At 45.5% G+C, this 26,893-nt stretch overlaps 2 protein-coding genes across 7 annotated transcripts in view; one reads left to right on the top strand and one right to left on the bottom strand.

The window, feature by feature from the left end:
• Positions 1 to 19,612, top strand: part of lrp1ab (low density lipoprotein receptor-related protein 1Ab) — an 86,864-nt gene extending 67,252 nt beyond the window's left edge. Inside the window, exons 52-89 of one of the 2 annotated variants that reach the window (XM_062392957.1) lie at positions 10 to 138; positions 243 to 371; positions 1,052 to 1,192; positions 1,301 to 1,488; positions 2,502 to 2,685; positions 2,782 to 2,867; positions 3,408 to 3,527; positions 3,692 to 3,879; positions 3,982 to 4,187; positions 6,079 to 6,267; positions 6,819 to 6,967; positions 7,203 to 7,296; positions 7,562 to 7,678; positions 7,835 to 7,954; positions 8,059 to 8,181; positions 8,273 to 8,395; positions 9,272 to 9,388; positions 9,995 to 10,101; positions 10,229 to 10,361; positions 10,805 to 10,927; positions 11,074 to 11,196; positions 11,300 to 11,437; positions 11,527 to 11,664; positions 11,772 to 11,891; positions 12,001 to 12,287; positions 12,371 to 12,549; positions 12,667 to 12,773; positions 12,874 to 12,993; positions 13,100 to 13,276; positions 13,442 to 13,582; positions 13,732 to 13,905; positions 14,823 to 14,984; positions 15,177 to 15,348; positions 15,603 to 15,704; positions 15,839 to 15,912; positions 15,990 to 16,083; positions 16,948 to 17,092; positions 17,727 to 19,612. In XM_062392957.1, the coding sequence (XP_062248941.1) occupies positions 10 to 138; positions 243 to 371; positions 1,052 to 1,192; positions 1,301 to 1,488; positions 2,502 to 2,685; positions 2,782 to 2,867; positions 3,408 to 3,527; positions 3,692 to 3,879; positions 3,982 to 4,187; positions 6,079 to 6,267; positions 6,819 to 6,967; positions 7,203 to 7,296; positions 7,562 to 7,678; positions 7,835 to 7,954; positions 8,059 to 8,181; positions 8,273 to 8,395; positions 9,272 to 9,388; positions 9,995 to 10,101; positions 10,229 to 10,361; positions 10,805 to 10,927; positions 11,074 to 11,196; positions 11,300 to 11,437; positions 11,527 to 11,664; positions 11,772 to 11,891; positions 12,001 to 12,287; positions 12,371 to 12,549; positions 12,667 to 12,773; positions 12,874 to 12,993; positions 13,100 to 13,276; positions 13,442 to 13,582; positions 13,732 to 13,905; positions 14,823 to 14,984; positions 15,177 to 15,348; positions 15,603 to 15,704; positions 15,839 to 15,912; positions 15,990 to 16,083; positions 16,948 to 17,092; positions 17,727 to 17,864 (5,357 nt within the window). In that variant the 3' untranslated portion in view covers positions 17,865 to 19,612. Of the gene's footprint in view, positions 1 to 9; positions 139 to 242; positions 372 to 1,051; positions 1,193 to 1,300; positions 1,489 to 2,501; positions 2,686 to 2,781; positions 2,868 to 3,407; positions 3,528 to 3,691; positions 3,880 to 3,981; positions 4,188 to 6,078; positions 6,268 to 6,818; positions 6,968 to 7,202; positions 7,297 to 7,561; positions 7,679 to 7,834; positions 7,955 to 8,058; positions 8,182 to 8,272; positions 8,399 to 9,271; positions 9,389 to 9,994; positions 10,102 to 10,228; positions 10,362 to 10,804; positions 10,928 to 11,073; positions 11,197 to 11,299; positions 11,438 to 11,526; positions 11,665 to 11,771; positions 11,892 to 12,000; positions 12,288 to 12,370; positions 12,550 to 12,666; positions 12,774 to 12,873; positions 12,994 to 13,099; positions 13,277 to 13,441; positions 13,583 to 13,731; positions 13,906 to 14,822; positions 14,985 to 15,176; positions 15,349 to 15,602; positions 15,705 to 15,838; positions 15,913 to 15,989; positions 16,084 to 16,947; positions 17,093 to 17,726 lie in introns of both variants that reach the window. The other variant, XM_062392956.1, reaches the window with a different exon arrangement.
• Positions 19,613 to 19,758: 146 nt separating this feature from the next.
• fmnl3 (formin-like 3) overlaps positions 19,759 to 26,893 on the bottom strand; it is a 33,601-nt gene continuing 26,466 nt past the window's right edge. For 2 of the 5 annotated variants that reach the window (XM_062392958.1, XM_062392962.1), the window contains 6 exons: positions 26,154 to 26,314; positions 25,874 to 25,975; positions 24,571 to 24,663; positions 24,320 to 24,440; positions 23,318 to 23,431; positions 19,759 to 21,235 (listed from right to left, as the gene is read on the bottom strand). In XM_062392958.1, the coding sequence (XP_062248942.1) occupies positions 23,340 to 23,431; positions 24,320 to 24,440; positions 24,571 to 24,663; positions 25,874 to 25,975; positions 26,154 to 26,314 (569 nt within the window). In that variant the 3' untranslated portion in view covers positions 19,759 to 21,235; positions 23,318 to 23,339. Of the gene's footprint in view, positions 21,236 to 22,735; positions 22,780 to 23,308; positions 23,432 to 24,319; positions 24,441 to 24,570; positions 24,664 to 25,873; positions 25,976 to 26,153; positions 26,315 to 26,893 lie in introns of all 5 variants that reach the window. The other 3 variants (XM_062392959.1, XM_062392961.1, XM_062392960.1) reach the window with 3 other exon arrangements.

Here is a 26,893-nt window from a genome sequence, read left to right as displayed (position 1 = left end):
TTGTCCCAGAATCCAAGACCTGCAGTCCCGAGGCTTTCCAGTGTCCCGGTTCCCACATGTGTGTCTCACAGCGCTGGAAGTGCGATGGAGACAAAGACTGTCCTGATGGAGCGGATGAGAGCGTGAAGGCTGGCTGCAGTGAGTGGGACACTTTTAAATAACACCATGAAAATGATGCAGAAACCTTCCGTGTCCATTGACCCCAGTGTGTGTGTGTGTGTGTGTGTGTGTTCCTCCTCTAGCGTACACCAACAACACGTGTGATTCCGAGAATGAGTTCATGTGCCAGAACAGACAGTGTATCCCCAAACACTTTGTGTGCGACCACGACATCGACTGCTCCGATGGTTCAGATGAATCCCCAGAATGTGGTGAGTGCCTGTGATGTTTGTGTCCTGGGAGAGAAATCGAGATGAAAGGAAAGAGAGTTTGTGAGAGAATGTGATTGGTGATCGTTTCTTGTTGTGAACACGATATCTAAAAAGAGCCTTGAGGGAATTTCTTCAAATCTTGATCAAATGTTCAGTTTGAGGATAAACTGATAAGATTTCCGAAGTCAAAGGTCAACGACACTGTGACCTCACTTATCATGTTTATGGTCTTGTGAACGCAACAGCTCAGGAATTTCTCCAAACTCTGTATAAACATTCACTTGGACTCAATGATGAAGTCATTAGAGTTAGTTGGCCAGAAGTCAAAGGTCAAAGTCACATTGGTCTCACAAAACATCTTTTAGCCTCTTGAACATGATATCTCAAGTCTGCCTTTAGGTTATTTCTTCTCATTTTGACAAGTTATCACTTGGACTCAAAGATGGACTGATTAGAATTGAGTGGTCAAAGGTCACAGTGAGCTCATGTGAGTGGGGGGGGGGGAATGCATGGAGACTGAAACTTCACTAGCTCTGAGGCGTACAACAGCAGGGTAGTATTTCTAGTGTCATCTTTTATATATTCTTAATTTGACCAGAAGGTCCCAGTGACTCACAGATGATGAGTCATGGTAAAAGCAGTGCTGTTCTGTAAAGGTTAACGCTCTCGTCCTGTTGCAGAATATCCAACATGTGGCCCAGAAGAGTTCCGCTGTGCCAACGGCCGCTGCCTCAACCAGAAGAAATGGGAGTGTGATGGAGAGTTTGACTGTCAGGATCGTTCTGATGAAGCTCCCAAGAACCCTCGCTGCACGGACTCAGGTAATGACCATTTTATACAACATTGATTTCTCTACCAAAATAAGAGCAGCGTCTTGAAAAGGCCGAGACAGGACACACATGTAACGAGCCGCTCGTCTGTGATTTCAGAGAGGACGTGTAATGACTCAGCCTTCATGTGCCACAACGGCAAGTGCTTGAACGAGACGCTGCTGTGTGACCGCAACGATGATTGTGGCGATGGCTCTGATGAACTCAACTGCTTCATCAACGAGTGTCTGAACAGTAAGATGAGTGGCTGCTCGCAGCTCTGTGATGACCTCAAGATCGGCTTCAAGGTAAGCCCTCTAATTGGTTGCTGTAAAGTCTTTATCTTTTTTTTAAACGTGTGGTTGAGTGAAACCACAGCTGCTGTCAGACATGTACCGGGCTCTGTTTGTGAGAACACAAAGGTCTGAGTCTGTTCCTATGAAACAATCTCTGGAGCCATTCCTGCCAGCTCCCGATTTTAAAAACATGCAAAATGTCCAAGGATGTGAAGGCGAAAACAAAGCAGGACATAATCTTGAGAATTCACATCCAGTGAGTGGGTGTGTTGATGACAGTTCTATGAGACAGCAGAGGCAAAATTGAGAAAAACCAAAAGAACACAAATATCTCAGGAAGAAAAAGAGGTAAAAAGGGGATTCAAGAGCTTTTGGTGTTGAAGGCAGACGCCGGTGTCGGATGTTTTGTAAACAAAAACGTGAATTCCCCAACAGATAGAATGCGTCACACAATCCTCACCTGAACACTTTCCTTTTGTTGTGAAAGTCAGGGGAAAGTCTGGACCTAATTGTTTGGACGTTTCGTGACATTCCATGTCTGAAAACAGCTTAGAGCAAATTAAACAACTTTGACGTCACATGTTTTGAGTCGCCAATAAATTAAACCTCCAGCAGGCAGAGGCAGTGGGGTGTCGGCTATTATTGGTGAGTGAGTGAAAAAAAAAGAAAAGAAAATAGAACAATTTGGTAGTGCTGACTTCAAGCCTGTGGTTATGTAAGACAAAAACATGTTTTGGCTTCTTGAAAAGTTGGAGGCCGGTGCTGGAACAGCTTGAACTCTGTGTGAACCCTCATGTCTGTGGTGTTGAGGCTGTGGACTGGGCTTCAACCGAAAACCATAAGAAACTATTTAGATGTTGCGATATCAGTACCACAACAACTAAATTAAGCTTTTGGTATAAGAAAACACACAGATTGATACTTTTAAAAAAACAGTGGTAGGCCCTTTTGTGGTTGGTCCAGACTAAAGGTGAAAAGTGCCAGAGAGATTTTGACCCCGTCTTCTGTGCTCTCGCCCTCTTCAGTGCCGCTGTCATCCCGGTTTCCAGCTGAAGCGAGATGGCAAAACGTGCGTGGACATAGACGAGTGCACGACCACCTACCCTTGTTCTCAGCGCTGCATCAACACACATGGCAGCTTCCACTGTCTCTGCGTGGACGGCTTTGAACTCAGCCCCAACGACCCCACCATCTGCAAGTCCACATCGGGTAAGAAGTTCACGGGCATGTTTTAAATTTGACCCATTTAGTTCATAGCCAGTTCAACCCTGCAGCAAACGTCTTCTGTTTGGTCTTTGTGTGCAGAGGAGGAGCCCTATCTGATCTTTGCTAACCGCTACTACCTGAGGAAACTCAACCTGGATGGTTCCAACTACACTCTGATAAAACAGGTAAGCGTCTCGCCTTTTCCTGTTCCAGTGGCGGAGGAAGTATTGAAACAATTAACTTGAGTAAAAGTACAAATCAAGAGACTAAAACATTCTCAAGTGAAAGTACACACATTAATCTTTCTACTGAGTAATCGCAAGTGCTTGCTGCTAGATATACTTAAAGTTTTAAAAGTAAAAGTACTTGCTGAGTGTAGCCTTTTTCCACTAATGCAGCAGTCTACTAAATTATTATGGTGGAGTCTCTGCTGTGCTCTTCCAAAGTGAAGCTGCTGCAGGTGCACTTAGCTCTTTTTGAGGAACACCAATCCCCCCTTATTGATCACTTCGTGGAGTACAAAGTACAGATATTTGCTGATAGTAGAAATGTAGAGAAACAATCAAAATAAATCTACTTTAAAGTAAATTTATCAAAAGTACACATACATGAAAAATGTAAAGTAAAGAAAATGTACCTTGTGGCCACTGGTTCTCTGTTTGACCGACTGAAACACAGTTATCCCTCTGGACACCGGTTTCATTTTCTACCTACTTGTGTTTCAGGGTCTGAACAATGCAGTGGCGCTGGACTTCCACTATGCAGAGCAGATGATCTACTGGACGGATGTGACCACTCAGGGCAGCATGATCCGACGCATGAATATGAACGGCAGCAACATTGAGGTGAGCGAGGAGATCGAATGCACTTTTTCATGTGAGCTTTAATGTTTCTAAGGACCACTGGTGAAAAGTTCCAGCCAGCACATTATTTAACCACAGTAGTTCCTTATTTTCGTGGAAGTTGTGGAAGTATCCCCGTCCAACCCTGTGACTGACTGACTTGGCAGGTATTACACCGGACCTCCCTGAGCAACCCGGATGGTTTGGCAGTGGACTGGGTCGGCGGAAACCTGTACTGGTGCGACAAAGGTCGGGACACCATCGAGGTGTCTAAGCTCAACGGGGCCTATCGGACTGTGTTGGTCAACAATGGCCTCAGGGAACCTCGTGCTGTAGCTTTGGACGTACGCTACGGGTGAGAGAGTTCATCTTAAACCAAGTTCATTTATTCAACCTCTAAGATATGTCAGGAAAGGATCATTTCAAATTCTAACACTGTTCATGCCTCGATCTTTAGGTACCTGTACTGGTCCGACTGGGGAGACAACCCTCACATTGGGAGAATTGGGATGGACGGCACCAACAGAAGCGTGATCATAGAGGATAAAATCACTTGGCCCAACGGTCTGACCCTGGATTTCATCAATGACCGTTTATACTGGGCTGATGCCAGGGAGGACTACATTGAGTTTGCCAGTCTGGATGGCACCAATAGACACACAGGTAACTTTACAGGACTATTGTTGTTACACACTCAGAGCGTGATTGGTTACACTTTCCCTATTCCTAGTTGACAGTGTGAGACTCCAGGTATATGTTGAGGTGTGTAGAAATATATGATATGTACACAGCAGGTCAGAAAACACCCCAATTTTTTATTTTAACATTTGCTGTGTCTGAGGTAAAAAATAAATCATATATGACCAAAAACGTTGCATTGAAACAAACAGTTTGACTCTCTCCTAAAGAACATGAATGCTCTGCAGGAAGTATTATTGTATATTGTCTTAAGAAACAAGAGAGAAATGAAGAAGATGGACTATTTGGTCAGGAGTTCATGATACAGCAATTCATCTTAAACACCAAAAGCTGTGTTATCTAAAGATGGGTGAACTCGCTAAAAGAAGATACGTTTCCTCCTTTTCCATTGCCAGTAGAGGAGTTCATCTTTTTTACAACTTACATTGTACTGTATGTGCAGTTTACTGTGTTCTCATGGGTTTGCCTCTCTTAAAGTGAGTTATTATCAATCATGACTAACTATGTACACTCGCACTAGTAGTGGAAAAAGGAAGTTCAGAAAGCAGGCAACTTGTTTGTCTGTCTGAGTCCTGCAGCAAAGGCCCATGGGACAGAGACACTGAATAGGGGAGATTGTCCTCATCACTGAGGCTTCCAGCATGTATGACGTCTGCATAGCCCCCACATGTTCGGCAAACTTGCGACAATAGTTGATATTGTGGGACAGCCGGGCGCGCAGAGGAATTCCGGAGCTCAGCGGGCGTCTGAATGGCAATTTCTCACATTCGCTAAGTTCTGCTCTACGCATAAACAGCTCTGGCATCCCATCATTCCTTGGCTGGACCAAGTAGATAATGTAAACATGTGGGTGTATGGGATTGTATACAATTATTGTGTTGTGTTGAAGTTGTCCGCAGTTTTGTCGTTCAACTCAGTGAGAAATCCAGTGCAGCTGGAGGAAAAAAAACGACTGTTTATATTTAGGTGTCTCATTATAGACAATCCCTGCTGGTGATAGAAAACCAACAGTATGTCCAGTGAGTTTTGCAGCCCTCCCTCGGCACACACATCAAACGCACACTACAAACACCAGTGGGGCCTTGTGTGTGTGTGTGTGTGTGTGTGTGTGTGTGTGTGTGTGTGTGTGTGTGCAGGAGACATGGCCTTTGAATACAGATAAGGACTGACCAAAGGGCGCTTCATGCTAATCTGACCAATATCTCAGTTCAACCAGATGTTGTGGAACCACTTCTAGAATATATTTAAAAACATTTCGATTTTTCAAAGCACATTGTAAGTGAACTGAAATCCCAGTTATTTAACAACAGGTGTGTGGGGGGGTGTGTGTGTGTGTTTTATGTGTGTCTCGCTGCATAGACCTACTCATGCACGTGGGATGAATTTGGGCTGAAAATAACCAGCATGTTTCCATAATGCACCAACGTCAAACACTGACAGCAAACACATGATATGACATGAAAAAAGCCTAATGAGGTGTAGCTGGTTACATAACACTCAGATAGAGTGGAGTCGCTATAGTAGCTGTTTACCCCACCCTGCTGTTTTATAGTTACACTCAAGGAGCAGGAATCACAGCAGCAAGAATAAGAAACAAGCGACTTCTGATTATCTAGAAAGGAATTTGAGATGTGGATCATGTTTATCTATTTCAAATTAGATTTTAAATAAGCTGTTTTTATGTGTCACATAAACTTTATATCAAGTTAAGCGAAGCATTTAGTAACAAATCAGAAAAAATCTTATGTTAGTGCACTGATAGTGTTAGAAAGTCGTGAAGGTTTAATCTTCAGTATGACTGACCGAGTTATTTTCTCCTGATTGATTGATTTAATGATTGAATGCTTCTCGGCAGTTCTCAGCCAGGACATCCCGCACATCTTTGCCATGACTCTGTTTGAGGAGTACATCTACTGGACCGACTGGGAGACAAAGTCCATCAACAGAGCTCACAAGAGTCTGGGGACCAACAAGACCACCCTGATCAGCACCCTGCACCGACCCATGGACATCCACATCTACCATCCCTATCGCCAGCCTGAGGGTAAGGGTTCTGTGACAGAAAATGCATTTACCAACCACATTACATTGTAACACATGACTGTACTCTCATTGTTTACAATTTGTTATATTTGTTGTGAAACAATATCCTTAATTTTCGCAGTATGACCCATTATAATACATATATTATAATTTTCATGTTGTTTTTTTTGCTGTTTTTTTAACAAGTTCATAGGAAAATCAGTGGTATGAGCCTTTCACTGACATATCTTTATCAGCGTTTATTGTCACTGATATGGAAACTTTTATTTGACAAAATATTCAGAAAAGATGTGCATTTATGTTTACCCCCTAATTCTTTACCACATAATATCCACATCAACCCCCAAAAATCTATATCATTAAATGTTTTTATTTAAAAAAATTACAATTGTTTAACAAAATATATCCAGGAAAGCTGAGAAGCATTAATGATTCGGGGGTTCACTAAATGTATTAAAGTACAACACATCCCCTAGCCCCCGCTAAGTATAACTCTTCCTGCTTTTATCCAAACTCCATCAAATCAAATGTTCCCATATTTCTGTCTCCCAGTGCTCAACCACCCGTGCCAGCTGAACAACGCCGGCTGCAGTAACCTCTGTCTCCTCTCACCTGGAGGAGGCTTCAAATGTGCCTGTCCCACCAACTTCTACCTGGCCAGCGATCAGCGGACCTGCATGTCCAACTGCACAGCCAGCCAGGTAGGAGAGGCTGTGTAAACACCTAATCATCAATGTGAATCTGAATTAATGACTGCTGTGGATAAGTGGCTTGTCATATCTCCATGTCTCTCTGTGGCTTGTTTGAGGAACTCCTTATACCTGGTGATTGTCTATTGACAGCTTCACTGCCATCGACTGGTTTGTCGATGGCAGTGAAGCTCTGGTATGTCTTGTCCTATCATCGCTTTGATTCATTTCTCTTCTCCTGCTCTAGTTTGTGTGCAAGAACGACAAATGCATTCCCTTTTGGTGGAAATGTGACACGGAGGATGACTGTGGCGACCGCTCGGACGAGCCAGCAGAATGCCGTAAGTATTAGAGGAACATAATGAAAAACTCTAAAAACACAGTAGCTGCTTCTGTGGCCTGGTGGACTGTAAAAACATCCATAAATCCAAGTTTTTAGCATCTTAGGCAGGCAGACAGTTTCTGCTTAGCTGTGACTGAGTAAACTGCGTTCATGTGCAGTGGGCAATTGCACTAATCAGCCCTCATTAATAGTATTAATGTAACGGTTACATTCTTAAATCAAACTTATAAAAGTGATCCTGAGAATCTGATTCTTTCTTCCAGCTGAATTCAAATGCAGGCCGGGGCAGTTCCAGTGTGGTACAGGCATCTGCACCAACCCTGCCTACATCTGTGATGGAGATAATGACTGCCAGGACAACTCGGATGAGGCCAACTGTGGTATGTCTCTCTGTGTATACACGGCTGCTCATTCCTAAATTTCAATAAACTGCATCCTGACCAGCCTATGTTTATCTTACATGTCACAGACACCACTTGATGGATTTGACTGATCAGCTTTTCATATCTTCTGCTTGTTTCATTGTTTCCCTGCAGATATTCATGTTTGCCTCCCAAGCCAGTTCAAATGTTCCCACCCAAGTCGCTGCATCCCAGGCATCTTCCGCTGTAACGGCCAGGACAACTGTGGAGAAGGAGAGGATGAGAAGGACTGTCGTGAGTTTGAAGCCTTTTTTTGAATTTTTTTTTCCCAGTGCCAAATCGGATTTGCTTTTCTTTGCCTTTGGTGTTAAACTTGTACAAATCTGTTCTTCCCTCAGCTGAGGTCACGTGTGCCGCCACCCAGTTCCAGTGCGCCATCACCAAACGCTGCATACCTCGTGTGTGGGTGTGTGACCGCGACAACGACTGCGTGGACGGATCTGATGAACCCGCCAACTGCAGTAAGACTCCCGGCTTAATCTTTCCTTTTTTGTTTCCGAGTCGTCCCGATCGTCTGTCTGAATAGCTGCACCTGAATGTTTGCCTCTGCAGCCCAGATGACCTGTGGTGTGGACGAGTTCAGGTGTAAAGACTCTGGACGCTGCATCCCCGCTCGCTGGAAGTGCGACGGCGAGGACGACTGCGGCGACGCATCAGATGAGCCGAAAGAAGAGTGTGGTAAGAGTCACCCTGTTTAAAATCTGTAAAGCTATTGCAGTGGCCGTTCTGAACACGTCTGTCTGGAATGGGCTGTTCACTTGGCGTGGGGTGACGCTGGTTGCAGTTTTCTTTCGGAAAAGGTAAAAGTCACCTTCAGTGATCTAACCGCAGTAAATACAGAGCAGCTGCAGAACTCGGTCTGCAAAAACTTGAGGCCGCTGTTCTGCTCAAAGAGCTGTTCACCTGTTTGTTAAAGTTCAGTTGCTTAGGTTGATGAGTCCCGGCCACCACTGCTACAGAACACTGGTCACCTGTTTATTCAAATTGAACATATCATGTGGCCCCATGGAGAGGCGGTGGTCTAGTGGCAGAAACTTGGACTATGGGTAGAAAAGGTCTCTGGTTCGTCTCTGGTTCGACTCCACGGAGAGACAACAAAAGACGAACCAGGATTTATCTGTCCAGAAATGTAAGAGTCTCCCTGCCCTGTCTAGTGCCCTTGAGCAAGGCACCTTACTCCCCCAACATCTGCTCCCCGAGCACCGTACATGGTCGCTCACTGCTCTGTGTGTCCTGCACCAGATGGGTCAAAAGCAGAGATTAAATTTCCCTACCTGCATGAGTGTGCCTGTGCATGTCTGTGCATGTGTTTGGGACTCATAAATGCATCCTAATCTTAATCTTAATCCTAATCAAATCTGACTTTTACCTCCTTGGCCCCTTGACAATAAGCCTGCCAAGAGTGAGGCCAATAAGATGAACAGTTCTCGAGATGTGGGCTCCACATGTTTTTCCTAGAATAACTAGAAAGATGCACCAGTGGCACTGCCAGATGTTTTTCTATTTTCAATTTTATTATCCTTTATTTCCATCATCTTTTCTTTCCTTTAGCGGAGAGGACATGCGAGCCGTACCAGTTCCGGTGTAAGAACAACCGCTGTGTCCCGGGCCGCTGGCAGTGCGACTACGACAACGACTGCGGGGACAACTCGGATGAAGACAAGTGCAGTACGTGTCCCCTTCAGCCTCGAAACAACACCTTCATGCTCTCCACACCTGTTATCTCACCTTGTCCAGTGTCAGTCACATTCGCGCCCATGCTCTTTTCCCACTGGTAACATCCTCACGTTGCACATTTACTCCTGTTAACTGTGCACATGAAGTCACTTGTTCAGCACTAACATCTGCTCCCTGTCATTTCTGATGCCTCTTACCTCATCTGGTGTTTTGTTTCATTTCATACTGTCGTGTTGGCATGAGCCAGAGGTAAGTTACTCCACCTTCATATGAGCTACTTCCATATTCAGTGTCACCTTCCAGCTGTTTCTTTATACCCTACACTGTCTTCATTCTCATTCTGGTGCAACTGTGATCCCCTCCCACCTGTGAGAGTCTGAAGATAGCTCAGAATATATATTTAACTGTTTTCCTTTACCAATAGATACATGCATAAAATACTCAAATCGAGACTTACTGATCTCCTGTCGTTCTCCCTAAGCTGTCTTCAAGTTTCTTTTTTTTTTGTGCTTGTCTCAGTTCAGTTTTGGTTTGTGCTTTTGAAGCTGTTTGCCAGTGCTGCGGACAATAATTAACCTGGTGTGTCTTCTCCTGCAGTGCCTCGACAATGTTCAGAGAGCGAGTTCGCCTGCACCAACGGCCGCTGCATTGCCGGGAGGTGGAAGTGTGATGGAGACCACGACTGTGCCGATGGATCGGATGAGGTACAGACTACTTCATGTGTCTTCACGTGACCTTTAGAATAACAGTTCATTTTAACTGAAAACAATGCTAATTTCATGTATGAGCTTGTATTAGTGTAAAAGCTGATCCTCAGTGACGTCTCTGCAGAATGGTTGCGATGTGAAGTGCGACAACGACCAGTTCCAGTGTAAGAACGGACACTGTATTCCCATCCGCTGGCGGTGTGACGCCGACCCTGACTGCATGGACGGCAGCGATGAGGAGAGTTGTGGCAGCGCTGGTAAGTGCACGTTTCCAGTTTTGTCCTTAACTCTTTTACTAATATTTAAAATGCATGAATAAAATAAAGAATGTAACTAGAATGGCCCAACAGTCCCCTTGAATCCAATCAAGCTGCACCAAATTTCACACGCTCATAGAGATTATGATTCTGTTCAGCAAGATCCATGAATTCTTCCCTGGGAAAAATGTTAAAGAAATTCCACACAGGAATCTAATGGGTTCTTCCCGGAGCCACACCACATTTTTTTGTGGTAGTTTGATGGTAATCCGTTTAGTGGTTTTTCTCTAATCTTGCTTACTGACAACAAACAAAGGGACTGGGGTGAAAACAAAGTGTCCTTAGTGGAAGTAATTACAGATGAATTGACATTGTGCGTTAAAGTTTTGTGCAAAGTAATAAAAGTAACCCTCTCCTTCTTTCCTCTTTTTGTTTTTCCTCAGCGGCACGTCACTGCCCTCAGGACGAGTTCCAGTGCAACAACACTCTGTGCAAGCCCCTCGCCTGGAAGTGTGACGGGGAGGACGACTGCGGGGACAACTCTGACGAGAATCCCGAGGAGTGCAGTGAGTGCAGCCGCGCCAATCACACGCACACGTCTCGAAAAAACTCTCAAGTGCCATCCTTCGTTTTTGTCCTGACCTATTTTTTCGTTAAACCACCTTCTCCCTGTTTTTCCCCCACTTGTCTTCTTCCTCTGCTCGGCTCTCAGGGAGGTTCCAGTGTCCTCCCACCAGGGCGATCCGCTGCCAGAACGACCGCGTGTGTCTGCAAGTGTCCAAGAGATGCGACGGTGTCAACAACTGCGGCGACAACTCGGATGAGCTGAGCTGCCGTGAGTCGTTTGAAAAATCCCCCTCTGGAAACCCCGGCTCCCTCAGCTTCAATTGAGAAGATCGCTGACCCGTGTGTGTGTGTGTGGTGTTCTCTGCTTACAGAGGTTCCTCCAGCTGTGCCCACATGTGAGAAGGACGAGTTCCTGTGTGCCAACGGCCGATGCATCAGCTCCACCCTGCGCTGCAACTTCTTCAACGACTGTGAGGACCACGGCTCCGATGAGATCAACTGCAAAACAGGTGCCACAGCTGACCTCAGGTCTATTTAAAGCAAAAAAAGGTCAAACGCAAACTCCACTGACTCACCGGTCCCTTGCCTGTTTTGCCAGACACCAAGCTGAACGACTGCAGGAGCAACAGGACTCAGTGTGGCGACGGAGACGAGGCTCACTGCGTCATCAACGGCACCGACTCCTTCTGCTCCTGCAAACCAGGCTTCAAGAAGATGGGACACCAGACCTGCAGAGGTACACGCGCAGGAAACTCCCACCGTCACGACACCTCCAGATATTTAGGATAAGGTGGTCAAGGACAAATAATCTATTTGATATGATTTTTTTTTTTTTTTTTTCAGATAAGAATGAGTGTCTGCAGTTTGGAGTCTGCTCCCACGTCTGCAACAACACCAAAGGCTCGTACAAGTGCAGCTGCTACAAATACTTCAGCAGGATCAACGACACCTGCAAGGCCGACAGTGAGTTGTTCCCCCCCCCCCCCCCCCTTTTGTCTATTTCACAAGCTTTTCCTCCTGATTATTCATTTGCAAAGCCGCGCTCGTGACTGTTTCCTCCTCTCCCCTCCAGACATGAACAGCAGCAGGCAGATTCTGTACATAGCCGACGACAACGAAATCCGCAGCCTGGACCCCGGCATGCCCAACTGGCGCTACGAGCAGACCTTCCAGGGCGACGCCAGCGTGCGCATCGACGCGATGGACCTGCACATCAAGACCAACCGCATCTTCTGGACCAACTGGCACACGGGCCGCATCTCCTCCTACGAGCTGCCGGGGCAGTCCACGTCGTCGTCCACCTCCACCAACTCTCACCGCAGCCGGCGGCAGAGCGAGGGCAGGATCACCAACCTGCAGGTAACACAGGGGTCAAACACGATGACCCCACCACAGCAGGAACACGTGAATATGGTGTAAATATACCGTTTCTGCCGCTTCAGATCAAGGAGCTGAAGATGCCTCGGGGTATAGCCGTGGACTGGGTGGCGGGTAATCTGTACTGGACCGACTCTGGTCGAGATGTAATCGAAGTGGCTCAGATGTCCGGACAACACTGCAAGACCCTGATCTCCGGCATGATCGACGAGCCGTACGCCATCGTGGTGGATCCACAGAGAGGGTGAGGGACAGCGCCGGGCTCAGTGCCGCCAGCGCATGAAATATGTCATGGCCATCGTTGCTTTGTTTCTATATCGTGGGTGGCAAGTTGAAACTGTGTGTGTGTGTTTCTTCTCAGTACCATGTATTGGGCCGACTGGGGGAACCACCCTAAAATTGAGACTGCTGCCATGGACGGCACTCTGAGACAGACGCTGGTGCACGAGAACATCCAGTGGCCCACAGGTCAGTGACACACAACCACCACTTGTTCTCTCGCACTGTGGAGCTGCGGGTGTTTATCGGGTTCTTATCCGTGCCCCCCGGTTCCTCTCTGCCTCTACAGGTTTGGCTGTGGACTACTTCAACGAGCGTCTTTACTGGGCCGATGCAAAGCTCTCGGTTATTGGGAGTGTGCGCCTGGACGGCTCTGATCCCGTCATCGCCGTCTCCGGCATCAAAAACAGTTGAGTTCCCGGCACGCCCCGAAACAAAACTGAACACGACACGGAAATCATGTGGCCGGTATATTTATTCCCTTTTGTGCCTTTTCTCTTTTCTCTCATTTCCAGAGCTGCTTCATCCATTCAGCATAGATATCTTCGAGGATTACATCTACGGGGTCACGTATGTAAATAACGTTGTCTTCCGCGTCAACAAGTTTGGCAAAGGCCCCATGGAGAATCTCACCACAGGCATCAACCACGCTACTGACATCGTGCTGTACCACCGCTACAAGCAGCCGGAGAGTGAGTGTGAAAAGATTCTTCAGTTGTCTCTGGCTTTTTTTTGGCACACACGTGTACTGATGTAAATTCTAAGAGTTCAAATATGACACACCCCAGAGAAAATCATTTGTATACATGTTACACGCGTGTTTTTCTTATTGCTTGTCTTGTTTCTTTCTGTGTCAGTGACCAACCCATGTGACAGGAAAAAGTGTGAGTGGCTGTGTCTCCTCAGCCCCAGTGGACCAGTGTGTACCTGTCCTAACAACTACGTGGCCGACAATGGCACATGTGTGGAGAGACTGAACCCCACCCAGTCACCGTTCTGTGAGTCTGCACGCGTACAGCAAACTTACCAGCTTGTATGGAAGGCTGTATGGTCGTGATCCACGCTTTCACTAACAGCTTGAATGTGGTTTTAAATTCCGATCCCTAAAGCAAATTGTGGGTTAACCATGGAATTCCCCTTTCCGCAGCTCCGCCCTCGGGGCCGTGCGATATTCAGTGTCAGAACGGTGGGAGCTGCTTCCTCAACGCCCGGCAGGTGGCCAAGTGTCGCTGTCAGCCCAGCTACACCGGAGAGAGGTGTGAGATCAACCAGTGCCGGGACTACTGCAAGAACGGAGGCACCTGCACTGCCTCTCCTACGGGTACATTCATCTGTAGTCACTGGATAACTTATTGAGATGTGAACAACCTGACACGCTCAGATTAAAGCACAGCTTATTTAATATATGTTGTATTTAGTTTCTTCCCCATTACTGATCCTCAGTGATGTTTAATTCCGTAGAATACAGGTATTTGAAATTTTAGATTTTCTATAAAACATCCAATAGAGTGATTTTTGCTGAACTTTGGTACAAATCTCCATAATTTATGTTGATTCTTCATCAAGCGCCACCAACAGGTCAAAATGTTCACTGAACCACTTCTAGATCACTTCATCCATCTACCTGAAAATTGTAGGGAAGATGATTCATTAACTAACTCAACAACTATGGGATGGTTTTGTTATTAAGTGAACATTTTTTCCGTATTTAAATACTGAGCTGAAATGATACTCAGCAGAATTCATACCTCTGGCCAGGTCCAACAAACCCTGTAAATTAAATCAGGCTGCACCCAATTACAAACACTCATAAACATGCCTGAATTTTTTCATCGCGGCCTAAAAAACTTTGTCCGGATCCACGCCAACATTTAATGGGTTCTTTCTTGGCTTGTGTTCCAACCCTCCACCACATGTCCTGGAAATCTATTCAGTACTTTTTGCTGACAAACAAACAAACAAATATTCGGATAGGAGGCAAAGAAATATGATAAAGTGAAGTAAAAGTCAAATGCTGTTTCATTTGCTTTAAACAACTTCCCCATCATTCTTTCGATGTCTGGTGGAGCAGTGATGAGCATCAGGCTTCACAGAATAAAAAGGCTGCTGCAGAGAGAAGCTCTGTTCTATACGTTTAAACCAGAGTATGTTTTGCTGCAGCCTTTGTGAACTCAGTTATAGTTTCACATAGTAGAACATTTCTTTTAACTTTTTAATTTTAATTCTACCTGGATGCAGGAGCTGCAACCTGCAGGTGTCCTAAGGGCTTCACGGGGCCCACGTGCAACCGGCAAACTTGTCAGGACCACTGCCTGAACGGAGGCAACTGCTCGGTCAACATGGGCAACCAACCAACCTGCAGCTGCCCAGCAGAGTACCAGGGAGACCAGTGCCAGTACAGTAAGTGTTACAGGAATACGTTGCTTCGGAGTTCAACTGGATGGATGATAAAATGTATAGTATTTAGCCTTCTGACAGACACTACTTACACGAAATAGCATGTTTAAAACTGCCACACTCTACTGTCCTGATCTAATGAAGAACATACGACCGTGACGCCACACCTCTCACATCTCTCCCTCTGACCCGCAGGTAAATGTGAAGGCTTCTGTGAGAACGGTGGAACGTGCTTAGAAACCTCCAACAGCACCAAACTGTGCCTGTGCACCACCGAGTACATCGGGAACAAGTGCGAGCTGGACAAATGTCTGTTCTGCGGAACGGGCCAATGTTTGAAGTCGTCCTCGGGGGAGGTCTCCTGCAGGTGGGTACGCCGTGGAGCGTGGACGCTGCACAAAATAAACGAGACTTGGACTTGTAGATATTTGCTGACATCGTAGATATTTGTTCACATTTATTCGGGACGGCTCTGTGATTAGTGAGCAGGGTCAAATATCACTCTCCTTGCAAGTTCCCAAAATATGTGGATATCTGAACATTGCACCCACAATCGATCATTACAACTTACAGATATTAAAGCTCCTGTGTGTGTGTGTGTGTTTGTGTTTGTGTGTGTAGCTGTCCTAATGGTCAGACCCAACCCAGCTGCTATTCCTGTTTGGACTTCTGCGCAAATGGCCAATGTACAGTTGAAACTCGCACACTGCTTCCTCAGTGCAAGTAAGATACGACACTCACCCCCGACCTGAACGTACACTTTGTCATTTTCTGTCTTTTTTAAACCCACGTATACACACACACACACACACACACACACACACACACACTCTGTAACTGGCTCGTTGTGCGACCAGGTGTCCTGCTGGATGGAGAGGATACAGATGTGAATTTGCAGATGCTGAAATGGATTCTTCTACTTCCAATGGAAGTAAGTTGACTGCTGAGTGTCATTGGTATAAAACGTGCACTTTGCCCTTTGTTCATGTTATTTTCTCTCTCTCCCAGGCACGGCCTCCATCGTCATCCCAGTGCTACTGCTGCTCTTACTGGCACTGCTGGTGGTCGGCGCCATCTTGTGGTACAAGCGGAGAATGCGCGGGTAGGACCTGGCTTCAGAAACCCTCCATTTATTCAAACTCCCATTTTTCACCTATCTGGTCCTCACACCTGTGCTCTCTCTCTTCTCCTTCCCTCCTACCTTTTGATAACCATCTATTCCCTGTCTCCCAGGTCTCTATGGCCGGGCAAATCTCGTTCTCGGTGCTCGCGGTAACTTTTATAGGGCTACATCATATATATATATATATAGTGTCGACCAACAAACCCTGTCCCCCTCCATTTGTTAACGCCCAATCAGAATGGCCTTGCTTCTGTTGTCCATTCTGTTGGTCAGTGCAGAAAGCCTGTCTGTTTGTCCTTGCCTGCCATCTCCTGTGTTTCCTCCCTGGGGTTTCCAGTCCCTGCAGCCCAGGGACCAATTGACTTATCTGAAATCGTTTAACTGGTGATGCACAAACAATTGAACTGTTTGTCCTCATTGCATCTCCATACCTTCCTCTTGTCTACGTGTGTACATGATGGGCTTACGCCATGTGCTTGATCGGTAAAACGTACTATTGTGCATCTATGTACAATGTTTAAATGCTTGCAGTCGGCTGAATATATGCAATGTGAGAAAATCCAGCATTCTCCACAATAGACATGCTGCTGTATATTTTCCGGGTTTGATCAAATGGCCTTTTGACAGAAAAGCTCATTCGACAACCTTTAGTAGATGTTGTCTTGGTTTTGTGGATTGTGTGTGGCTGGTGCCGAGTCAGTACCTGAGTTATGATTCGTTTAAAGCAGCTCTGAATTGTTTAATTTAAGGTTTCTCCCCAAAATATGTAATCATCTTGTTTTAAATCCAATTTTAAACATATTGCTTTGATGGTCATTGTGTGTTTTTTTTGTCTGCCTGCAGTGCCAAGGGCTTCCAGCACCACCGAATGACAAATGGAGCCATGAATGTTGAGATAGGAAACCCTGCCTATAAGATCTATGAGGGCGACCCTGACGATGACGCCGGGGAGCTCCTGGATTCCGATTTTGCTTTGGACCCAGACAAGGTACCACAGATAAAATCATTTGAGAAGAAAGAAAAAATGTCACTTATGTCTTGTGGTATCTAACCAGAAAGATGGTTTAATAATATATTATGATGTCAGTAAGGTTCTTGAATATGTTGAAACCCAGGCTCATAGCGTGCCAGGTGCCGAGAGCCCGGTTTCCACTGACATGTACTGTGCCCGTTTTTTAACCAAATCTTTCAAAATAGGAAATTTGACAGTCTCCTCATTGGTCCACACAAAAAAAAACACATGTTTTGGTCTTTTGCCTCTTTTTTCCCTCCTGTGGACTGGGAGCTTGAGTAATGTGTTAAATCACAAACTTCATGTGCTTCATTATTTATTCATAATATTACTTTTTGTGCAATTTCTGAGATGGTTTCATATTTTTTGGCATTTACACTCTTTTTACGACCAAATTCAGACATTTACATAAAAATACGTGGATGGAAATGCACCTCCAGATTGTAGGACCCAAGCTGGCAGACACACTATAGAACATAACTACCATGGTGGCAAGAGGCAGATGTTTTATTTAACCATCCATTTATAAGCTACAAAATGTGGTAAATGCTCCTTCCCATTTTTTTGAAATGTCCCTGGAGTGACCATGTGATTTTCCTTTGCTCCACAGCCCACCAACTTCACCAACCCGGTGTATGCCACACTATACATGGGCGCCCACAACAGCCGCAACTCTCTGGCCAGCACAGATGAAAAGAAGGAGCTCCTCTCCCAGGGCGACGAGGACCTGAGTGACCCACTAGCGTAGAGCTCGGCATGAACTGAATTCTGCCCGCGTCGCCCTGCCCCGCCCGACCCAGTGCTGAGACGACAAGCTCGCTCGTCTTCTGCCTTTACCAACTGAAAAGAAAAGCAACAAAAAAAAGCAGGAACACTGTATAAAATGTATAAAATGAAGGACTACTTTTTTTAAGTGATTGCAGTATTATATTTTGTTCTTTGACAAAAACAAAAAAAAATCATCTGGTGATGAAAAAGGAACCATTTTATAGACATTTATTCAGTTCTTTTTAATTTTTTGCTCACCTCCTCCTCCTCACAATCTCACGCATATAGCCACTACCTCTGTGCAAATGTAAAAGATAGAGCGACCCGGATGGCCGTGGAACAAATTTCATTTTTTATTTTTGTATGAATTGTATAGGGGGGGAAAAAAAGAGAATATTGTTCCATCGCAGAAGACGTTGCCAAGTCTTTGTTGTTCCTGAAAGAGAAGTGTCAGCGTCACTATGAATGCTTCCTGGATGCTGCTTCGGCTCAGTCTCTCACATCGATGTGCATATGTACGTTTGCTGCTGGACGTCTAAAGGGAGTAATGAGAAGTTGTTTAACTGCACATGTACACATGGAGGACTCGGCATCGCGGACAGTGTCTTCTCTGTCGTCTCGAAACCTACATTCAAGTGATTGTCTTTTACCTCCTTGCACAGACTAAAGTTCTATACATATATATATATTTGCATATATATAAAACCTATTAACAAAGTGTCTTGAGAATATACCCAGGAATACAAACATCAGTAACAAATAGCAGTCTGTACTTTTTAACCGTTTTTTTTTTTAGTTTTTTGTTTTGTTTGTTGTTTTTTAAGTGGTACAATTGACCGACCTTGTGTCAGAAGTGAATGAGTCAATGGCAGTGTGTGAGTGTGCTGGATGAAGATGATTGTAATAAAGTCCACATTCCAGGAGGAGCAGTCTGGGATGGAGATCTGTGGCCTTTGGTTTAGCCTCCTGCAGGACACTCGGGACAGCAGCCGGACTTAGCTCTGAAACGGTTCTAGAAAAGTTCTTTTTTTCGTGGGTGGGGGGGAGAAGTGACAACAAGCGTCTGTGAATTCTTTCCAGTCATCACTGAATGAAACCCCGATCTGTAACGAATAATTAACTGAGAATGGTAACACTTAGCTCTCAGTCCTTGTCTCTTGATTGTAAACGTACTTTCAGGAAAAAGCCCTTGGCGCCCGTTTGATGGTACGTATTCCTTGTGTGTGTGTGTGTTGTATTACATGAACATTGTAATTTAGGTTAATGCTCACTGTCGAGTGCATTCCCAGTTAGGAGACTGATTAGCTTCCTGATAAGCATTCCTTTGTTAGTTCCCTTGCCTCGCTGCTAACGCTAACCATCTGTCCGTCAGTCAGCCTGGTTCTCGGTCTTCAGTGAGTGTTGCTCTGTGTGTCACCACGCTGCTTCTCACTGAGCTCCCCCCCCTGCACGGTGCTCTCACACATCCATCCTAAAGGAAACCCTCACGGCTTTTATCTTTTTAACAGTATTCATAACGGTTTCTTATGTTTGTGCTTTTTTTTTTTTTTTTACAACCTGCTCTGTTAGATTTTCACCTGACCATGTGAATTAGAACAATCATTTTTCGGTTGGAGAAACATTTTCGGTGGCGAAACCCACATGGATACGTGTGGTTCTGATTGTTTTGTTATGATTCTATTTCTTTTTGATATAAGAAATTAAATGGATTTTTATAGTAGAACTACACGGTGGCTCTGTCCGTCATTTGAGAGGATGGAGAGGAAAAGCAGTCGCAGAAAATCGGGAAATGAATGTCAGCTATCTTTAAAAAAGAATTGAAATTAAACATGAACATACTTATAATACTTTAATAATAGACTTTGGTCTCATAGTTAGATAATTCATCTTATTTATTAAAAAGGAAAGTGTCATCTTTCAGTCAATAGACAAATATAATGGATAATTTCTTCTAAAAAGTAAATTTCTTGATTTCAATGTACATTAATGTAAAGGATAGTGTCTCATACAACGAAAGCCAAATTAATTAGTGTACAAAGTGTCGCTCCCTTAAGTTACAACACGGGCTGTAAGTCTCCACAGCTGTTGGGAGGAAACTCACCTTCTAGGATATAAGACAAATCTTCACACACATAACATCTCTTTAAGATTGGAAACATCCTTCATCCATCACCACATCTCTAGCAGGTTAACGTCATCCGAGGCCTCAAACAGCAGTCCGCTTCTTCATACAGGTGTCACTTCCATAATGTCACTTCAAAGTGTGACAGGAAGTGTTGTCAAGGCGTTCAACATTCAGTTTCTAACAAGGCACAGAAACATAATGACTCAAGTCAAATCCGAGGAAGCTTTAAGACATCGATGCACTAAAGGTAAATAGAGGAGCGATCCTCAAACCCTGCTTCTCCTTCTTCTCGCGTGCCATCAGATCTGGAGATTTACACTTTTTGCATATTATCGTCGGTATTATAAGGCTAATGTTACATGAAGTACAATGAGAACACAATGTTTAACGAATGACGGGTGTAAAATAAACGTATTATGGCTGAACCATGAGAAATAACACTGGTTACACAGGAAATAAAAGGCACTTCTTAAAACAACAACATGAGACATTCAAGAAAGTTTGGTTTGGCTAGTTTGTCCCCAAAGGAACCTGCACTGTAGATGCCTTTCCTCCGAGATACATGTGATTGAAATCTAAACAAAACATTGCCGGTACTAAGTCGTGATTGGATGTGTTGAGTAGCTTCTCGCTGATTTGGAGGAAGGTTTTTTCTTTTTGCAAGTGTCTTGGAGGCAAAACCATCCCAGCAGCGTGGTTGGCATCTTCCCTTGGCTGCCTCCCAGTCTAAGTCCTGCTATGACTGCATCATCCGAGGAAATGAATGGTCTCGGGAATAAGATCCACATGTTGGCAGGCACTTGTTAGTGAAAGTACAATTCCGTCTGCGCTGTGGTCCTCCAGTCCTCACCTCACCCCACCTGTGCTCCGACTGGTCGGGCCCTCCACGCCAACAGAGCAGTGAAAGTCTCATACGTGCAGCGAGAGAGGAGGGAACCACTGAGCTCCTGGAACGGCGCCTTGCTCGCTTCAAGTGGCGGTTAATGGCCTCCATAAATAAATAAATTACCCAGCTAACACAGAGGGCTCTGTCCTGTCCTCCCTTTTTTTATTTTGAGTCTTTGTGATCTGCAGCCTCAGGGTTGAGATGGACCATCGGGACTCAGGGGGGGGAGGAGGGTTTTAAATGGGGAGGGGAGCGATAAGTGATGAATAAGTGGTTTAGGGTCTCTTCCAACCGTTTCGGATCAACGCATCAGCTCGCAGGAAGGGCTGGCTTCGAAGATCTGTGAGTGGGGTCGGAGAAAGGGGTGAGAGACAAGGGGGGGGGGGGACACACATGTTAGAGGACCCAGAGGTCAAACTGTAAATTCTCTCCTGCCTCTACTTACTTTAACTTTTTTTAAATGTAAATGTAGCGAACATACACTCAGCTTCCGTTTCATTGGGTACACCTAATAGTCTGCCGTGTTCCTATTATGTTCTCTACCTATTCGTGTTAAGCTGAGAAAGAGAAACACTTCTCTGGCTAATTCAGTTCAACAGCAACATGAACAAACTACAGTGTTGTTTTCCTTTCTCTAGAATGGGCCTTTTATATTTACACCAGGAGCGGGTCCTCACTACGGAGGCCACCTTGTAGTTTTACAGTAGCCCAGAGTAGACAAACTAAACACCTTTTGAGTTTTTATGACAACTGAAGGTTATAAAAAGGTTCTCTCTCATGTTTGAAAGGGGAGGGTGAGGTGAGGGGTATTCAGCTGCAATATGAAACTTCACCACTAGATGTCACTAAATTCTACTCACTGAACGTTTAACACCTTAAAAACTGACCTCATGCAGGGGGGGGAAGGACTGTTGTATTAGGTGTACCTAACAAACTGGCGACTGAGTGTTTAGTGTAGCATATTCCAAACAATTGTAGGAGCTCTGTGATAACTTCTGCAGTAAAGATTTGTTAACTGTCTATTAGAAAAATAAAAAATGAGCAAATAAATAATGCACAATAAACATTGAATGACACATTTCCAAGACCTTGCATTTTCCACTGGTGGCAGTGAAGCACAAGACAGAGAAATCCAAGGTTTTGGAAATATGGTTTCAGCAACGTTGTAACACAAATAATGCAGCAGAGAAAAACAAAAACAAACAGTGACAATATGATGGTCAACAAGCTCTCCAGTCTGTGGAGCGACAGCTGAGATGTCTGTGCCACTGAAGTGAGAGAAAATCTTCATTTGGGTCGGTGACAGTTTTGGATTCAGACTGTGTTCGTGCACATGTGATTGAATGTGAGAGCCTGTTGACCAACTAGCAGTTCGGCACACTGCGGATGACAGTTAGCACGGACAAAAACATGGCGGACGTTGATGACAGGTGAGACGTGAATGAACAGTGGACAACATGCAACATGTAATGGGGGGTTGGGGGGGTGGAGGATGATGATGTTTGAAGGTACAGTTGCGAATTAAAACTGGACGATAATGAACTGAAAACTATAGACTGAGACCTGGTGGACAATCAAATCACTCATTTTGTGTTTTAATGACTGTTGGGGCTAGCTATATTGAATTTCTCTAAAACCAAACACAAATTTGTTTCTTAAATGATCTTCACTATAATCATATAATGATATTCTGTGTGGTAAAGCAGTTCTCAGTGTCGTAAAGCATCTTTTTGGTTTGCGCCCGAAGCACTATAGCTGAAGCAGCTGACATCACTGTAGCAGCACACAGGACCTGGAAGGCCAAGCAGGCCGGGTGTCAGCCGGGCTGTACCTTCCTTACCCTCTCTTAGGAGTGGGAAATACTGTCATTAATCTTCTTTTCAGCTGAAAGGGAGGGGTAGAATGAACAGTGGTGGTTGAGGAAAGAAGAGTCACATGTTAGCCGGAAAAAAACCCCAACACCAAACAAGTTAGTTTCATGGAACAAAGCATCGTTGATAGAAAAAAACCAAAACAATTAGCCAAACCTCTTTATCGTCAGCTTCATGAAAAGAAACGATGCCAAAAATGATGCACAGCCTTTTAGAAGTATCATGCATGATGCTCTGACGTGATCATTTCATCACGGCCCCGCGTCTGATTGCACTGTGAGTGTCTCCACATATTTCTCGCGCGCGACAATATGCTGACAATTCTCTTTTTTCCTTTCTGTTCCATGTAGCTCTGCGTCAGGCAAAGAGGTTTGGCCGACTCCTATCACCCAAAATGGCCTGATAGGAGTCTTCTCTAGTGGTAGTAACACAAACAACCGGTAATGGCCCAAGTTAGTTCATAGGGTAAGGGGGTGGTGGAGGGTGGAGGGTGGAGGTGGTCATGCTGCATGCACAGTGGTCAGGAGGCGCACGAGAGACACCTGGACAACCTTGGCATTAGGGAGGGGAGGGCTAGCAGTTGGCGTCGTCGCAGAGGTTGGCTTCACAGAAGAACCGTGAGCCGCGTTTAGCAGTGCGGGCTGTGAAGGGCACGCTCTTCAGTACTGGGGGGGAGGGGAGGAGGGGGAGGAAGAGAAAAACACGTCACACCTGAGACACCTGCGGGGAGGAAGGGTGGGTTGGGGGTTTGGGGGGGGGGGTGGGGGGGGAGCACCGGACCACCATCGCGTTTCATACAGGAGATGATAATGAACGTTGGATAAGTGGAGCTTGTTGTAGCTCCTTGTAAAGAAAAAAAGCCTCAGGGGGAGTTTAATAGGATTAGGACACACTGAGTTTAAGCATCAGGTGCATGAACAGGCTGTTGCAGCTCTGATAGTAGCAACATAGAAGCATTATTAACATCACTAAAATTGACAATGATGCAACATTCGTATTATTTACATGATAAGTACTAAACACTGATGATTTCCTGAGGCTGTAGATTCTGTATAGTCTCCAATTGAAGCCTTTATATATAAAAGTTTTTAATAAATGTGACTGTGGCTCCTCCTGGTGGTGGTCTCAAGAAGGACACTTGCACAGTCCCCACTCGGTTTTCACTGGGACTGTCGTATTTTTCTACACACAAAAATTGTCATCAGAATCCTGTAACAAAATACTACCATCACAAAAACTCACAGAGGCTTTAAATAAAGATCCTAGAAAGATCCTGAAGTTCATGTTCAACAGGAAAAAGTACCTGTCTGACTTATCAACATATTGAGGCTCAGCAGCTTTTAGTGTTGTTGGTCTCAGAAGCAATGAGACAGCGCGTCATGGAGCAACCAGCCGCTACGTGCTGTGCTCCAGATGTGCTTGTGTCTGGACCACGTAGCACAAGGTGCATTTCAAAGGAGCCGAGCAGTGAATGACCACAGTCATCCTCGGCCTGGGGCGACCCGGGCTGCTGGCCCCCACACGGGGTCTTTTCAGGGTGCTGTCTGGCCCACCTGTAATGATGTCCTCAATGGTGCCGTCCTTGCCCTCGTACACGGGCCGGTGGTCCTTGGCTTGCCGCTTGCGCAGCTCTGCGATCAGCTCCTGCTGCTGCCTCTTCTTCTGGGCCTGGACCTGCAGCAGCCAGGAGAGGATATTTGTGCTGTTCACTTTTTATCTTTGGCACGCCACTGAGCTTTATTTAGCAACGAGTAAACATCTGATAGCTTTCATTCATCTGCGTTCGCCTGCACTTGGGCGGTACCTTAGGTTCCTGCTGTTTAGCCTCCTGAGCCAATAACTTCTCTCTCATTGCTTCCTCCTGCTTCTTCCTCTGCTCGTTTCCCACCACTGCATCCTGTCGAGGAGACACAAAGGTGAACAGTCTGTGACAAGATAACTAAAGCTACTGGGAATCCAAGCCAACGCACTTGTGTGGACCTTGAGGGTGGAGAAAGTGGGTCAGAAGTTGAAGAGGAACAGCAAACACACACTTTGATTAACTATGTAGATGTATTCTTTCTCCTTCTGCCTCCCCACTTCAACCACACAAATACTTTACACTCAGACTAAATGCGTATTCAACTAACTATTTGACATTTGATACACTAAAGCAGTTTTCTTGCTGAGTGCCAGACGAGGATTTATACCATATCCTCTCTGGCTGCAAGGGGAAGCTGGAGCCAGTCCCAGCGGACAAAGGGCGAGAGGCAAGGTACACCCTTGGACCGATTGCACGGGCAACATATAAAGTATAAAAGCATTTCTCCTTCACATCTACTGCCAATTTAGGGTCTCCAAATAATCTAATCCTGATCTGCATGTCTTCGGAGTGTGGGAGGAAGCTGGAGTACCCGGAGGAAAGCCATGCAGACACTGGGAGCAAACTCCAAACAGATGGGATTTGAACCAAGAACCTTCTTCCTGTGAGATGACAGTGCTCACCACTGTATGGAAACAGCACTGTCTATTGTGTAAGTGATGTGTGATAGAGGAAGGGCTGCACACAGACGCACAATGTGTGTGAATGGAAAAAATGGACATCAAGACTAAAAAAATCTCCATATGATAAAAACTATTACACAGTGGAATTGATCTTCTCATCTGACTCTCAGCAAGAAAGTGAGTCCCTGTATTATCTATTAACTATTATCTAACTATTTGAGACACATGTAAACACAAAGATGAACAGACGTGCACATTAATCCTCCTGCTGCACATTTCCTTGAGCAGATCCCATAAATCCCGGCCGAGAACAATCTCAGGAAATGTGCTGTGTGGCGGAGCAGGGCGAGGCTGTCCAGGGGTAAAGCGGGAGGAGGGACGGAGGAGGGAAGAGCCAGTCTAAACACCACAGCTGCAGCCCCAGAGTCAGACCCCAGCTGGCCTTTCCTGTTATTTGGCCTCGCGCTCTACGCCACGTCCTGTGGCACGGGGGCGGCCAAAGTTCTGCCCCGCTCTGCTCCGAGACAAACCCCAGGAACTTCCCCCCACGGGCAGCAGGGACAAGCTGCACCTCGGTCGGCAAGACGCGAGGAGAGACGCGACCTCTGCTCGGGGGTGCTCACCTTGTAGGCTCTGATGAAGCGCACAAACACGGGGAAGAACACCGCGGGTGGAGTCGTCTTGGCGCTCTCCCCGAAGTAGTTCACCACATTGTTGAAGGCTTCCTAGAATTGGGAGGGAGCACAGTGCCGGAGAGGGAGACATGTTTGTAAACACTGTTGAGTAAGCATTCATGTTTTTTTTTTTTTACGTGTGTCAGAGGTGAGTGAGGTGAATGTGGGAGAGGAAGCGTATATTCAGTGGACACTTTGAGGTTTAGAGGGCGAGGAGAGCGTCGGCTACCTCGGCTGTCTTGGCATCCTTCTGCAGCTTGTCCAGCTGGGATTCATTGGCCTGGACGAAGGCCTTCAGGACCGAGTGGTCGTGGAGGCTGCACTCTCTGCGGATCAGGTCCATGCCTTTCCCCAGCTCTCGCACATCCAGCAGCACGTTCTCCAGAGATACTTCACACACAGGCAACGGACATTATGCAAACTTGTTTTCATACATTTGTCCAGAAATGCTTGTATCCATCCATCCCCATCCACCCCACCATTATCTATACTGCTCAAAATGCCTGCCCACATATATGACTGTTACTGGAAGTACCTATCTTTTCAATATCGTTGCTGCTCCCTTCATGTCTTTTCTCATGAATGTTTTAAATATTATTTTATTGTGCTCTGTTACACACAGCATCTATTGGACTTCTGTCCGTCCTGGGAGAGCGATCCCTCACTAGGAAGTCGCACCATCTTAAGCCCTGTGAGGCAAATTGTGATTTGTGAATATGGGCTGAACAAATAAAATTTGCTTGGTTACTGTAAGAATAAGAATGGGAGTCATTGCTCCCACTCATAGATGTCAGTTCCAGTTGTCTGACTGTTTAAATTTACAGTAGGGTTGAAGTTCAATGGGAAATGGTGAACATTTTGACAAATGTCCTTTTTCGCAATGTTAAAGAAAGTGAAAAGAAATTCCCAGTAATCCAGACCCACACCAAACTTTACTGGGTTCTTTCTTGACCCATACTGCATCCTTCT

Source organism: Platichthys flesus, chromosome 7 (assembly GCF_949316205.1).
Source record: "Platichthys flesus chromosome 7, fPlaFle2.1, whole genome shotgun sequence".
NCBI classification, from domain to species: Eukaryota; Metazoa; Chordata; class Actinopteri; order Pleuronectiformes; family Pleuronectidae; genus Platichthys; species Platichthys flesus.
Note: the sequence above shows the minus strand (reverse complement) of the source record. Positions and strands in the feature narration are given on the sequence as shown.